This window comes from Symphalangus syndactylus, chromosome 7 (assembly GCF_028878055.3).
Source record: "Symphalangus syndactylus isolate Jambi chromosome 7, NHGRI_mSymSyn1-v2.1_pri, whole genome shotgun sequence".
In the NCBI taxonomy this organism is placed as follows: domain Eukaryota; kingdom Metazoa; phylum Chordata; class Mammalia; order Primates; family Hylobatidae; genus Symphalangus; species Symphalangus syndactylus.
The window spans coordinates 35,664,808-35,679,566 of record NC_072429.2 but is presented as its reverse complement, the minus strand read 5'-3'; the positions used below and the strand labels follow the sequence as shown (position 1 = coordinate 35,679,566).

The window sequence follows — 14,759 nt, the reverse complement described above, 5'->3', positions numbered from 1 at the left end:
AAACTCAGCTGACCACTCACAACCCTGTCCCTAGTATTTGGCATTCTTTACTAGGTTGAGCCATGTAACTTGCCTTGTATGTAGATTAAAAACAGTCAAACAGCAGCAGATTTCATATGGTTCATATGACAGGTATTTCATACGAATACCTGTCTGGTTGATATGTGGGATCTAGAAACTGTTTTAACTTGTCTGCTGGGGCAGGGGTGTGTGGGTGGTGACAAGTACTTAAGATATAGTCTGATTCTTCAGAGCTCACAGATAGATGCCCAAAGTCGCTAAAGTCATGGGATTGTAAGCTGCCGGGAAGGGATGCAGAGAAGAAGGAAGCATGTCCCCAGGATGAAGGGCGGGGGATGAGGCAGCACGCGGACCCCCCTTTCCTATTGCTGCTCCTCCGCCTCCACTGTTCTCCCCCTCATACAATGTGGGTGGTCACAGCAGTGTCTGGAGAAGGAGCTGAAGTGCCATGCTGGGGGAAGGGTGCCTAATGCCCTACACAAGCCTTGATCAAAATGCTCACTTAGAGACAAGCTTCTTGAGGAGCAAGCTCGGGCTCCTGCACAGTTCTTTGCACAGGACTAATAAGATCTTCCAAGTGATGACCTACTAGATTAGTTGTCCTGGGAGCCCACAGGATCATAGCCACTAGAAGCAAAGGTGGGGGGCTTAGCACTGGTCACATTTGGAGATTCAGAGACAGCCTCTCAAATCATCCAGGCCCAGGCTTCCCACTGTGTCATTCTCACAACAACTTCATGAATTCTGCATCTCTAAGCACCACCTGTGCAACCGCACAGGCTTCTCCTCACCTACCCCACCCTGACTGCCTGTCGCACCTCTGGCAGACAGGTTCCTGGCTGCAGGAACCCATAACCAAGGCAGGGGACAGCAGAGAAGGGACTTTCCACCCTGAAATATTCAGCAGGTCCTGGTGCCAGCTGGTGAGCAGCTGGGCCCTGGGGCTCTGCGGGGCTGGGCCCCACCCAGGCTGCTGCTGGAGCAGGAGTCCTGGTGGCCTCTTGGGAGCAGAGGTGATGTCCCCAGAGAGACAGGTACATGGCCAGGACTCCAGCTGAGAGCTGCCTTGGCCGGTCCTGACCCAGGCCTCACCTCCACATCTCCCAGAAGTCCCAGGCACAAGGAACTGCCTATCCTGCCCTGTCCTCAAGGTGTTTTTATGTTCATTATTGCATTCAAACCAAGAACGTCCCTGTGAAATGGAGGCCACAGTGCCACGCCTCCTGGGTCTTCCATGACACCACCCTATTTCTCCATGTCTTTGGGCCTCAAGTTCTCCTCTTCCAAAAGGAGAGATAGGGAGAACAGCACAATAACCACAGTGGAAGGATCTGGGGGGTGTCTAGGCCAGAGAAGAGGGAGCAGTTTGCTGTGTGTATGCATGCATGCATGTGTGCATGTGTTGGAGTTTTGGAGGACACCAGATTCAAGCTAATAATTGAAAGCCGAGCTAATAACTGGAAGCAACCACTTCAGCTCAATGGCAGGGAGGCTTTTCTCACATTTCTCTGTTGTCTTCTGCAACCCTCACCTCTCCCCCAAACCACTGCACCCCAAGCACACCAAATTACTTTTACGCCCCTGAGCATGCTGCATTTGCTCTCCCTCTGTCCCAGTTGTCCCTACCAAGACCACTCTCAGCTCCCTTGTTCCTCCCCTGAGTAGCTCTCCCTAGGCAGCCTCCCCTCTCTCCTCAACCTAGGTGGGGTGCCCTCCTGCATGCCCCAGAGCTCCTTAACTGCCCCACCAGAACACTGTGCACGGAGGGTGCCAACTCACCCCATAGGAGGAGGGTTCCCTAAGGCCCTGCCATCCTGGGACTCACTTGCAGGAGGTCTACTGACCCCCAGTCCATGGCAACAAGAAACCACAGATGAGCCAGGCAGAAGGCATGGCCCAGGAGCACTGGACCAAGGTCCAAAGATCTGCACCCTAGGTCCTGGCCTCTCTGATCTCCCAGGGCCTGGCCTGTCCACTTGGATCATCTAGAATCCTGCAGTTCAAATGCCTTTCAGGAAGTAGCTCTAGTATGACTACACATAGGAAATGGGGAACAGTGAAAGTTCCACCTTGGATTTTTGCCCATAATCAGTAACATTCTCTCCTCCTGGCCAGAGAGGCCCCTTGTACACACAGTATACTCCTCAGTGGCTGTGAGGAAGGCCACAGCTAGGACTTCTCTGAGGGTACTGATCCTATAACATCCTGTGCTCTTCAGAAACTGTGAATATCCTATAAGCCCAGGTTCACTGGGGGCAGTCATGACGTCAAGGATGGATGGAGTTTTGTTATTACTGAGTTCGACCATTCCGTAAGGGGGACATGAGGCCCAAAGACTTCACAGACAGCTTCTGTCTGTGCATTCTGTGGCCAGTATTTCTGGGTTGGAGTAAGGGACAACGGGACCAAGTCCCATGATTTTCTTCAAGATCCCCAAGTTTCTTCTCCCTGCCAATCCTATCGTCACACTGACTGCATGGCTTTCTCCAATGCCAGCCAACAGACAGCACCCTCAGGCAAACCCCAACAGAGTAGAGTGAGGTTTTTTGTTTTTTGAGACTTGCTCTGTAGCCCAGGCTGGAGTGCAGTGGCATGATCTCAGCTCATCACAACCTCAATCTTCTAGGATCAGGTGATTTTCCCACCTTAGCCTCCTAAGCAGCTGGGACTACAAGTACATGCCACCTTTGTATTTTTTCTAGAGATGGGGTTCCACTATGTTGTCCAGGCTGGTGTCGAAATCCTGGGCTCAAGTGATCTGCCCACTTCAGCCTCCCAAAGTGCTGGGATTATAGGTGAGAGTCACCGTGCCCAGCCTCAACAGAGTAGAGTCGAGGTCAGAGTCCTACCTCTGACCATGGCCAGAACCTCGTCTCAGCCACATGGGAGTAAAAGTTCTCATGTGCCTCCAATTCTATTGCCCGGCAGAGTGGTCAGACATGAGAGACTGAGGTTAGAGTCTCCCAAGCCAAGGAAATTCAATCCCAAATGGGTGTGACAGAGAACATTTCCATGTCCAGAGCAGAGAAGCCCCTCGATTGCCTTTTTTCCTGTCAAGTATCCATTTCCCTTCCTCAGGCCAAACAGTTCAGGTGGGACCAACTCCACCTCCTTGCTCCAAGAAAGAACAGGTTACTCAGGCCCAGCCAATGAGAACCAGACCTGGGCCCTCCCCTGGAATCACTGGGCATGAGTTATGTTGTTTTCTCCCTGGGCTGCCAAGACAGCAGAATGGAAGCCTGGAGCTGCTGATGACTACCATGCCAATGCAAGGAAGAACCTACCCAAGAATGAAGCCACTGGAAGAAGCCCAGCTCACACAGGCAGAATCTTGACACTATCATTTGAACCCCCAGATTCAACCAGACCTGAAGCCCTGGGCCTCCTGTCAGATAAAGCAATACACATCCTTTTCTGCTTAGGATATTGTAGGTTATATTACATTATGGTGACCTGCATCTGAAGAGCCGTGACTTGTAACAGGAGCAAGCAAAGCCTAAGAACCTTTCCTCTTTCTTTCAAGCTGAAGGTACCAGGGGTCTCTGCAGCAGGCCTAGTGACTCCAGGAGGATCCCAGGCCCAGAGAAGGCAAGGTACCACCTTCAGGAAAGCGAGGCCCCTTACCTGTGCTGGTTTGGCCATGGTCTCCGGTTCTGCAGCAGAATCCACTGTGGAGAAGAAAGAGAGCATGTGACATTTCCCCCAACTCTAACCATCCCCTTTCTTTCCCTTACATTTCCTCCCTCTGCTGTTTTCTAGCTGCCCCCAGCCCTTCAGGTTAAATCAGACCCAATGACCCAGCTCAGGGCCAATCACATTTTTTTCAGAAGACAATGAACAGACTAGATTGTGTCCAGATATTCACAGCAGGGTGGGAAAGGGACGCGGATCCCCGAGGGAGGGAGGGCATGGCACTGACCCACCACTGACCCCTGGACTCCTCCAGACTAGACAGGGTACCTGTCGCAGCACCGTCTCAGTTAATACTCACAGAAATCCTTCCACACATCAGATTCTCCTTTTTTATAGAGAGGAAACTGAGGCTGGAGCATCACAATAAATGAGCCAAGATCACACAGCTTAGAACTGAATTCAACAATTTCTACATCCCAGAGTCTATACTATCTGCACCATGCATGTCCTCTTTTCAAGTCAACAAGGATGGCTTCAGAACCCAGAGGTTGACCGCCTGCAGATAGGACTCAAAGTGCTTCCAACCATCTGCTGCAATATCTGAAGGACTGTCATTCCTGAACAAGTCAATATGCACTCATTTAGCACCTGCTCCGAGTCAGGCATTGCTCTGGGCACTGTGCATACAGAAATATGAGAGATTTTTTAAATTCTGTTTCTCTAGAGCTTATGCTGTAATGGGAATGAATAACAAATGCACTCATCAGGCTGAGATAAGAACTACAGAGAAAAGACAAGGCTTGGTCAGGAGAGTGACAAGGGGTGTAGTCCCAGGTGGAGGGGTCAGAGGATCTCACGAATGCGACTGGGGGCACACCACAGGGCAGTGCAAGTGAGGAACCACCACGAGCTCAGTGTGGCTGATGTGGTAGCCGGGAGTGGTGTGGTAGGATGTAGGATCTGGGACCAGTGCCTGAGGCCACTGTAAAGACTGGATTTTTCAGGCTGGTCGTGGTAGCTCATGCCTATAATTCTGGCACTTTGGGAAGCTGAGGTGGGAGGACAATTCGAGCCCAGGAGTTCGAGACTAGCCTAGGTAAGATAGTGAGACCCAATCTCTATTAAAAAAATAAATAAATAAAAAATAGCTGGACATGGTGGCACATGCCTATAGTCCCAGCTACTTGGGAGGCTGAGGCAAGAGGATTGCTTGAACTCAGGAGGTGGAGGCTGCAGTGAGCCAAGGTTGCAGCACTGCACTCCAGCCTGGGTAACAGGGCAAGACCCTGTCTCAAAAAAAAAAAAAAAAAAGACAGGAACACACAGGAAAACAGGACACATATCTCATTGAAAATAGATAAGGAATGTGGGCAGAGGATATCAGGAGACAGGGTCTACAGTGAAGGAACAAAGATATGATACGTAAAAATAAATGCAAACAGAGATGTAACTGATTTGGGAAGGATAAGAGAAGCGGGTGGGGAGCTGGCTAATGAGCACTCAGGAGGGCAACAGATGAAAGTTTAACAATCTTCTTAAGCGAAGGAGAAGAGAAACAAAGGACCACTACTTTCCACTTTAAGCAGGTCTGGGCAATTTGATCTCTTTTTTCTTGAGATGGAGTCACCCAGGCTAGAGTGCAGTGGTGCAATCTCAGCTCCCTGCAACCTCCACCTCCCGGGTTCAAGCGATTCTCCTGCCTCAGCCTCCTGAGTAGCTGGGATTACAGGTGCACGGCACCACACCTGGCTAATTTTTGTATTTTTGGTAGAGACGGGTTTCACCATGTTGGCCAGGCTGGTCTCGAACTCCTGCCCTTTGTGATCTGCCCGCCTCAGTCTCTCAAAGTGCTGGGATTATAGGCGTGAGCCATCAAGCCCGGCCTGATCTCTTTTAACAATGTCTGTGTACTGCTTTTTAAAAGTAAACATAACAGAGGCCAGGAGCAGTGGCTCATGCCTGTAATCCCAGCACTTTGGGAGGCCAAGCAGCGAGGACCACCTGGGGCCAGAAGTTTGAGACCAGCCTGGCCAACATGCGAAACCCCGTCTCTACGAAAAAATACAAAAATTAGCCAGGTGTGATGGTGTGTGCCTGCAGTCCCAGCTAGTCAGGAGGCTGAGGCAGGTGAATCGCTTGAGCTGGGGAGGCAGAGGTTGCAGTGAGCAGAGATGGCACCACTGCACTCCAGGCTAGGCGACAGAGTGAGACTCTGACTCAAAAAAAAAAAAAAAGTAAACATAACAAAGTCAATCAGATTTACCCAGTAAGACCTAAAAGGAACAGAACTAGGAGAGCAGAAATCATGGAGACATTTCAGCTCAATGCCTTCCAGTTCTCCACATATTCCCTGTTCCCCCAAGACTTAGGGAAAATCTTAGCCATGTGACCATGGGCTTATTGCTCATTTTTGAGTTCAAGGTGATCTCAAGCACAAAACTGAAGCTTTCCCTTTTCTGCTTTGTAGGGTTGTTGGAGGATAAGACCTAAGTTATGTCAAAGGCAGCACATAAGAGGCCAGACACGAGACCTGTTCTTAGTAAATGGTGATATTCACTGTGCTGGTGGGAAGTTGAGGACAGGGTCTCTGTCATGTTTGCCTCTGTGTCTCCACTGGCTGATTATGAGTTCCCCAAGCTGCAGTCAGCAGAGGACAGTCATCAGATGGCGTTGGGAGTGGAAGGCAGAGGATGGATCTGCCTGCAAATGCAGCTCAGCTCAGCTCGCGGAAACCTTGCTGTTTCCCTGGCAACCAGGGGCCCCTTGGTACAACTGTGCAGCTCTCATCAGGAAATGGAAACTGTACCCCCTTTCCAGTGTGTGTTGGGGGGGGAAGGGGGCCCACTTCTACCCCAGGATAAGGCTGGAGGCCAGCTCTCAGTTTCCTCTGACCTGGGGGATGGTAAGGGGAGACAGTGAAGGAAGCCTAAGGCTAGCAGAGAACCAGGGACTGAATGAGACCCAGGAAGTTAGTTGACACAGACAGAGGGAGGGCTGAGGCCTGTCACCTGCACCTCCAGCCTTGAAGCACTTTCCTTTGGGCTCGTTGCTGGCAATTTCAGCTGCTGGCTGCAGCCCAGGCCCATCTGGAGGAGCTCCTCTTTCCAAGGAGAGATGGCTCCAAGGAGGGGCCTCTTACTCTTTGGGAAAATATTCTCAGCTCTGAGAGCAGTTTCTGTGTGCCTTGTGTGAGTGCACGGTTCATATGTAAAAAGCAAGCTCCTTCCAGAACTAGATGTTCAGACTGCAGTTCTGAGGGCCAGTCCCCCTGCTGATTCCACAGCCCCTCCTCTGAGGGCTCTGGGAAGCTCCTGAGCTAATCATAAATACACCATTTACCCTGGCTTTGAGATGGCTTCTGATCCCTCCCAGAGCAACCCAGACCACACTGCTCAAATTGGCTGAATATTTTACATCCAGTGTTTCAGAATTCCAGAAGGGCCCTTAATAATCCATGACTCCAAGTCCCTCATTTTCTAGACGGGGTAAAGGCATCTCAGAAAGGGAAAGTGACTTGCCAGGGCCCAGGAAGCAGCCAACATCTCTGCCTAGCAGCCCTCGATCATAACAAGTCCCCACACAACTGTGGGTCTTGGCTGCAATGGGACACCAGGAAGAGTCCAAAGAATAAGACCCTGGTTCTGGTTCCCAGTCTGCCCCCATGTAACCTCAGGCAAGCCAGATCCCTCTCTGAGCCTTAGTTTCTTCATCTCTAAAGTAGGGACAATACATCACTCCCTCTTTGGTAGGATCTACAGTTAGAGGCTTTTAGAGACTTCAACCCAGGATTTTCACAGCAGAATACCAGTCCTAGGAGGGTTATCTCCCAGGCCACAGGATTCCTCCCCATCTCCACCAGCCAACATGCAATGTTCATCATCTTGGTTGAAAGAGCTGTTCAAGACTAGTAAACAGGGTCATTCCAGACCTGTGCCTCTTTCCTCCCAGGAACCCTGATTCTCTCAGATCTAGATGAGATTCACTGTGACGACTTATCATGACTGATCATTCCTGAAACCCACACAGGAGCAGAATGAATGGCCTGTGTGGCTTTGTGCTGCTGTGGCCACCCCTTGCCTCATCCTTTTGCCTGCAATCAATCATGTTTTCTTCCTTCCCCTTCGAGAGCTCCAGGCTGACTCTAGAAGGAACGGCTCACCACTGCCCAACCACAGAGATGTGGATAGAGGAAGGGTTTTGTCCAAGTCATGTGAAAGCATGGGCTTTCAGGCACAGATGTTGCCCAGCAGTTTGTGATGTAAGTAAGTTACTTAAACTGAATCTCAATTTCCACGTCTGCAAAATGCAGATAGAAATACCTATAGGTACTGAGAAATAAATGAAATAACAGGGGGAAAACACTTAGCACAGTGCCTGGCACACAGTCAAGGCTCAAGAAATGGTGGCTTTTATTATGATAAGCCCAAACATTTACAATGGAGGCAATGTGGCATTAGAATCAATGCAGGCTTTATGGTCGATGCCCAAGTTCAAATCCTGACCATGCAAATTCCAAGCTCAGTAACTTGGGCAACTTATGGAATTTCTCTGCCTCAGTTTCTTCATCCTGAAATGACCCTCTTGTAAGGTTTTTGTGAAGATTCAATGAAATAAGGCAGGTAAAATACTTAGCATGGCCAGGTACAGATTAAATGTTTAATAAACGGTGACTTCTGCTGCCACAATTGTCATTATTACAGCAGTAGTCTCCAAAGTGGGGTAATGGGTATGACAATCTACTGGGGTGCAAGACAAGAATATCACCACTGTCCAAATGTTTTAATCTTGCCCTTTTATGTCCCATTTTTATTTGGTATAAATAAAGTATATATATACATAACATGTATAAAGTTAAAGAAAATATTAGGGGTGCAGGCTGATAGAGGTGCACAGTCAAAATCTGGATTCAATGGAATGGAGGCAGGGGCATGCCAGGAAGAATAGTAACACCAGGGTAAGAAAAAGCATTTCTGTCCTCGAAAGGTAGCTTGGGCTGTGGAGGAACAGAGTGCACTTTTGAGGGAAAGGAGATGTTGAGCGTAAGGGGGTGAAACCAGGTGTGGTGGGAGGGTGATTTAAGAAAAAAGAAATAATATGGAAAATCATGCAAAAAACCCACCCAGACCTCTGCCTCAGGGGAGTGCCCGAGGGGCTACAGCCTGAGCCACAGCACTCCTCTGCTCACAAGTCTCCGGTGGTTCCCCTTAATACTGGGCCTCTAAGCTCAGCAGTCGAGGCCATTGGTTCTCCTTCCTGACTTCTTTGCCATCACCACCTTCCTCTTTGTCCTCTCTCGCCTGCTAAACAAGGAGTGCCTTCCACCAACATTTTTAATCCAGCTTTCCATAATCTATACCAGTGCTTCTCAATTCTAGCTTCACTAACAGAACCTGGGGAATTTTTCAAAACTACCAAAGATTTAAGGTCAGCCCTTAGAGATTCTGACTCAATTGCTCGGGTGAGGCCTGGCCTTTGGTAATTTCTAAAAACTTTCCTAGGTGATTTTAATGGCAGCCAAGGAGGCTAAGAACCACTGTTATCTGCTGGATTCAAATGCCGCCTTTTCTAACAAGCCAGAAGGTATTCCTCCCTAGGGTGCTCTGAAACCACCTTGATTTGACTGGCTTTGGTCAACCACTGTGGATTTATCATTTCTCCATTTATAAGGGCTGCTAGCCTCCAAGGTATTATGGGAAAGAATCTGTACTTCAAAGGAAAACCCTCCAGCTTGTCTGCCTCTAGACTTTCATTGTCTTTGAGCTATTTTACAGGTCAGTAAGTTGCAAATAATTGATGGTAACACAAAGTAATTCTAATATATACTCCTTGCCCTATCTGGTAAAGGTCCAATTGATTTCCCACTCCCTCAGGTAAAAAAAGTTTTGTCTCTAATTGCACATTTCTTTCAATACAAATGTGTCTTTTGAGCTGGTTATAACATCTGCCTGGTGTGGTCATTGATTAATAAGTAGAACAGCACATGATCATTTTTGTATCTGTATGAGTCATAATTTTACACTTTTTAGAAAATTACTGCATATGCCTCTTTCTTGCACCCCCTCCCACAGGGCGTGGCTCCTACGGATGGTTGGGGGTAAAATGCACTAAGTGGCTTTCATGCTTTCTTTAGTAACCTCAGCAAATGGAACCATCTACTGTTGGTTTTCAAACTGTGCTTTACTCCTCTTTCTATAGCCAGGAGATAAACTAGAGAGGTTAAGTCACTTACCCAACATCAGAAGAAAATCAGTCATCAAGCAGGGGGGTGTTTTTCCATAAACATTTATTTGAGCACCTCCTACAAACTAGGCCCACTGGTAGGAGCTGGGGGTCGAACAGAAAATGAGACAGACAAGGCTCCTGGCCCCACAAAGCTGGTGATAAGGTGATGTCATATGGCAGTTTGCAGTATATATATATATATATATATGTATATGCAAATGTGTATATATATATATACATATGTATATATTTTGATCCCACACACAACCCATAACCAAAGAAAAATTGAGTATTTACCATGATAAACAGAAATAAACTTTTAAAATATGACATTAAAGGTACATTTAATAAGGAGTCCAAAAGATCTTCAGTGCGTCCTAGGGTATATCCATCCCACTTAGAAGGCCCCTGGCCTATAAAATCTAGATCCTTCCCTCTTTCCCCTTTCTTGCTGGCTTCTCCCCCGGTCTACAGGAAGACACCCAGGACCCGCTCCATAACCCTCCAGGAGCCTTGATTCTGATGAAGCTGGGGTAAATGCCATCCCCGGCTCTGTGCGTGGGCACACCCCCCAGCTTGATGCACTGGGGTTTCTTAGACAGCAGTGTCTTTTCCTCTCCTGACCCAGAACCATTGATCCTAGGGCTAGACAAGGCTTCAGGAGATCATCTGTCTGCCTCAGGGTTGGAACTAGTCTAGCCTAGGTTTGAACCCCAGCTCAGGTCACTTTTGTGAGAGGCAGCAAAGTAGTGTCTCACAGTGTAGAGGCTGGAGCCAGACTGCCTGAGATTGAAGCCTGAAGGCGATATTTAGTAGCTGTGCGATGCTGTGCAAGTATTGAGCCTCTCTGTGCCTGTTTCATATTTAAAAAAAAAATGATGGGATAAAAATAGCACCTCCCTCGTAGGAGTTACGATGAGGATAAAAAAAATTAAGACAAGTCTAGAGCTTAGAAGAGGACCTGGCACACAGGAAGCACTATATTTTATAAGCATTTGTCATTATTATTTCTTCCTTACTGTTAAGTAACTGTTAAGGGCTGGAGTTTCCACATCTGCAAAACAGGCATTAATAACAGCATCTAACATATCAAGGCTTCAGCCAGGGCCTGGCAAATTTAAGGGTTCAAGAGGTAATAGTGGTTACCATTTTATTGCTGTTATTTAAGGACCACCAGGACATGGGTTTTTCAGAAGAGGAACTTGAGGCTCAGGTCGCCTGCCTTCTCAAGCACCACACCCTTTCGAGATAACACAGCACTTTCATATCTGCCATCTTACAGCCTCATGAAGGTATCGATCTCATTCTCATTTTGCAGATAGGTGGGACATCTAAGGAACCTATGGACAGTCACTCCTCCATAGCCAGTCTCTGTGGGGGCTTCTCAACTCCAGGAGGAAAGGGAATGAAGCTGGATTCCAAGGCAAGTTTATAGGCATAAAGACACCCGTCCGACTTCCTCTCCTCTATTGGCAGGAGAAGGGTAACATGCATGCTCAGGAATCATGGTAGAGACCACATCCTGTGCTTTGTCGCTACCCAGGAAGTATATCGGAGAGGCTGGGTGGGGTGAGGCTGGTGACTCCACTGGGCCTCTCAGAAAATCCTAAAATGGTAGAGCAAGAGCCATTCAGACCCAACCCATCTTATTAATACCAGTGGTGTGTCCTGGGTATATGTCCTATCCCTGTAGAGAGGAAGGGGCTAAGCCCCAGAGGGGTAGTAGATGTGCCCAGGGTGCCTAGCTGATTAGTGGCAGGGCAGGGGCTGAGTCTGAGGCTGGATCCGTGGCCCAGGGCTCCCTCTGGATGCTGCAGTGCGGATGTGCCAGTCACTGGCAGCTACCCAGCACTGCAGTCTCCCCCACCTACCCAGCACTGCAGTCTCTCCCACCTCATCCCAGGAGTCAGTCTCAAGAGGCCAGGCCTTGGGCTTCCCTGGCCCCTCCTCTGCACACTCACATCTACATTTTGCCCCAGCAACAGCTGTGGCCCTTATCCAGAAACTGCAAATATTTTCTGTATCTCAGCAGATGCTGCCTTAGGAACAAAGGGTAGATAAGGCAAAGAAAGATGGATGAGTGATTGTCACAGCTGCAGAGGGGGATGAAAGCCTCTGCCTCCTGCCCTCCCCAGCCCCACCCAACTCCCAGAATCCTAAATCTTAGAATAGTTGAATCCTAGAATGTCTGCACTGGAAGTGGCAGCCAGTTTAGCAGACTTTGCTCCAGATGGGGCACAAAGGCTTAGAGAAAGGGCTTGCTCAAGAAGCCCCAGCACATCCGGACTGTAACCGGGCTTTCCTCTGACCCCAGGCCAGTGCCCTCTGCATGGCTCAGGGCCTGCCTGCTAGAAGGTCAGGGTCCACAGGGGCTGAAACTGGGGCGGTCATTCACATCACCATGAAGGGCTAAGCAGGTCAGGATATGCCATCTGGGTCAGTGGAAGCAATCCCAAGCATGTTTTGGGCAAGGGGGAAGGAATAATGGAGGGAAAAGGGTGGACTCTTGGGGGGAAACCAGAGTCCTTTCACAAACCCGGGAGCCATATGTCCAAATTTGGAATTGTCAGAGAAGACCCACTAGAAAGAATCTAGGGAAAGGAAGGAGGAGGCAGGAAGCCGTGGCCAGATTAGTTGTCCCAAAGGACCTCCTGCCCTTTCCCCTTATAGGGCCTACAAGGGTTGCACCAGGCTTCCCAAATCTATAATCAAGACTCCCAAACCTGCAATCATTCCATACAGCTGACAAATAAATCAATTTTCAAAGCCATTGTTTCCTTTGAAAGAGACTGGGTTTCTCAACTATGGACCTGGAGAAGGAAATCCGGGCTCAGAGAGGGAAAGCCACCTCCCAAGGTCACACTGCAACAGGGGCTGGGATTCCGATTCAGGGTATTTTGCTCCCATGCTGGTATATGGGGAATCATCTGAAGCCCCCAAACTTTGGGAAGGCCTAGACCGCTTAGGAGAAGCAGAAAGAAGCATAGTGCCCCTGCCTCACCATAGGAGGCCTCGGAGCCCCGTTGGGAGACTGCATTCATAGACAAGCAGTGGCCCAAAGGGGATGGGGTCCAGTGAGGCCCTGAGGTATGTACGGCCGGACGTTCAGCTCTCTGCAGGCAGACAGCCCTCCCCCGACACCACACACACAAGCCATTTTATAAGCAGCTGGAGGGTCCAACGCTCCTGCTCTCAGTCTTGGGCCTCAGCCACACCCTTCTCTGCGGGTCCTTTGACTGGCGTCCAGCTGACCCCAACCCCGGGCCTTCAAAGTCTCTTGAGCCCCTCAAATTAAGGCCGGCAGGACCAGCCCCTGGCTCAGCTCCGGCGCCCAGGACCCTCAACCAGACCCTCTGCAGCGCCGGGACTCCCTCCCCTCCCCTCCCCTCTCCTCCCCTCCCCCCCCCTCCCCCAGCCAGGGCGCCCTCCGCCCGCGCCTCTCTGCCCCGGCCCCAGATTTGCTCCGCTGCGCTCCCCAGACACACCCAGTCTGCGACACTCTCGGGTTACCGCGCCCTCCCGTCCCCGCTCCTGGCGGGGGGTACTGATCAGCCGATGACTGGGCGCTTATTGCTTGTGTCCCTGCAGCCCCCCGGGAAGGGGTTCCCAGAGCGACTCCCCTGTCCAGCCTCAGCCCACTCACCGCGCAGCGGAGGCCTCGGGTCGCGGACGGACGCACGGGCGCAGGGACTCGAGGACGCAGCGCTCGCTGGATCGGAGCCCGTTAGCCCAGAAGCAGCCGCAGCGCGGGGCGGGCCGGGAGGACAGCCGTGGGCTCCGAGCCGGACACGTGGCGCTCAGAGGCCAATCCGGCGCGCCCGCCTCCCTCCTCCACCCCACCCCTCTAGCTCCTTCGCTCCTGGAATCTTAGAATGTCACTAGCCCGAGGGGCTTGCCGGGAGAACCTCCTCAGTTTCCAGCCCCCGGATCTGAGACCGAGAAGGATTAGGGGCTTTGGCCAAGGTCACGCGGCCCTTCAGGGCTAGAAGTCAGGGCTCCTGACTCCCGGTTCTGGACACTTTCCCGCAAATCCTTACAACGCGCCAAAGCTTTGTTGAGAAACAGAAAATTGAGGTTTGCCAGGGGCACTTTATCTGCCTGATCAGATTCCATGCCTCAACAGCCTCATTTGGTCGGTGACATTATTTACCCACTTTCAGGAGGAGAGCCCAGTCCAGTTCCTGGACCAAGGTCACACAAATAGTGGGTTGCGGAGGCACGCTTCTTCGTGCTCTGGGAAGCAGGGGAAGGCAGGCAGGGAGACCAACAGTTGTAATCCAGCGCTAGAACAGGAAAAATTGATAAACTGAGAATACAGAGGAAACTGAGAATTATTGTCCCCAGGGGATTGGTAAGGAGAAGATGAGGAAGTTAGAAGAATTGGACAGATACCTGTGGAAAGTGTTCCAGGCAGAGGAAACTGCTGGAGCAAATGCTCCTAGCAGGAGGCCACCTGGCGCCTCCAAGGATCAGCAGGGGGGCCAATGTGGCTGGAATGGAGTGAGTGGGAGGGAGAGGAGAGATAAGTGGGACCCAATCAGGTGGGACCTCCGGGGCCCTTGAAGGCACGCTGTCTTTTACTCTGAGTCAACTGGGGATCCATTGCAGGGTATTGAGCAAAGAAAGGATATTATTTTGGGGTAGATGAAATCCTCACAACATAAAATTAACCATTTTAAAGTCAACAATTCAGTGGCATTTTGTATAGACACAATGTTGTTCATCCACCACCTCTATCTAGTTCCAAAATATTCTCTTCACGGAAAAATAAAACACTATACCCATTAAGCAGTCACTCCTGACTTTCCCTTACCCCTGGTCTCTGGCAACCACCAATTTGCTTTCTGCTTCTATGGATGTGCCTATTCTGGATATTTCATATA

At 50.0% G+C, this 14,759-nt stretch overlaps 1 protein-coding gene across 2 annotated transcripts in view; it reads right to left on the bottom strand.

Annotated features, from left to right (window-relative positions):
• Positions 1-13,842, bottom strand: part of ANXA6 (annexin A6) — a 55,901-nt gene extending 42,059 nt beyond the window's left edge. The window contains exons 1-2 of one of the 2 annotated variants that reach the window (XM_055285589.2): positions 13,520-13,842; positions 3,646-3,689 (exon numbers count right to left, since the gene is read on the bottom strand). In XM_055285589.2, the coding sequence (XP_055141564.1) occupies positions 3,646-3,663 (18 nt within the window). In that variant the 5' untranslated portion in view covers positions 3,664-3,689; positions 13,520-13,842. The remainder of the gene's footprint in view (positions 1-3,645; positions 3,690-13,519) is intronic. The other variant, XM_055285591.2, reaches the window with a different exon arrangement.
• Between the last annotated feature and the right edge of the window lie 917 nt (positions 13,843-14,759).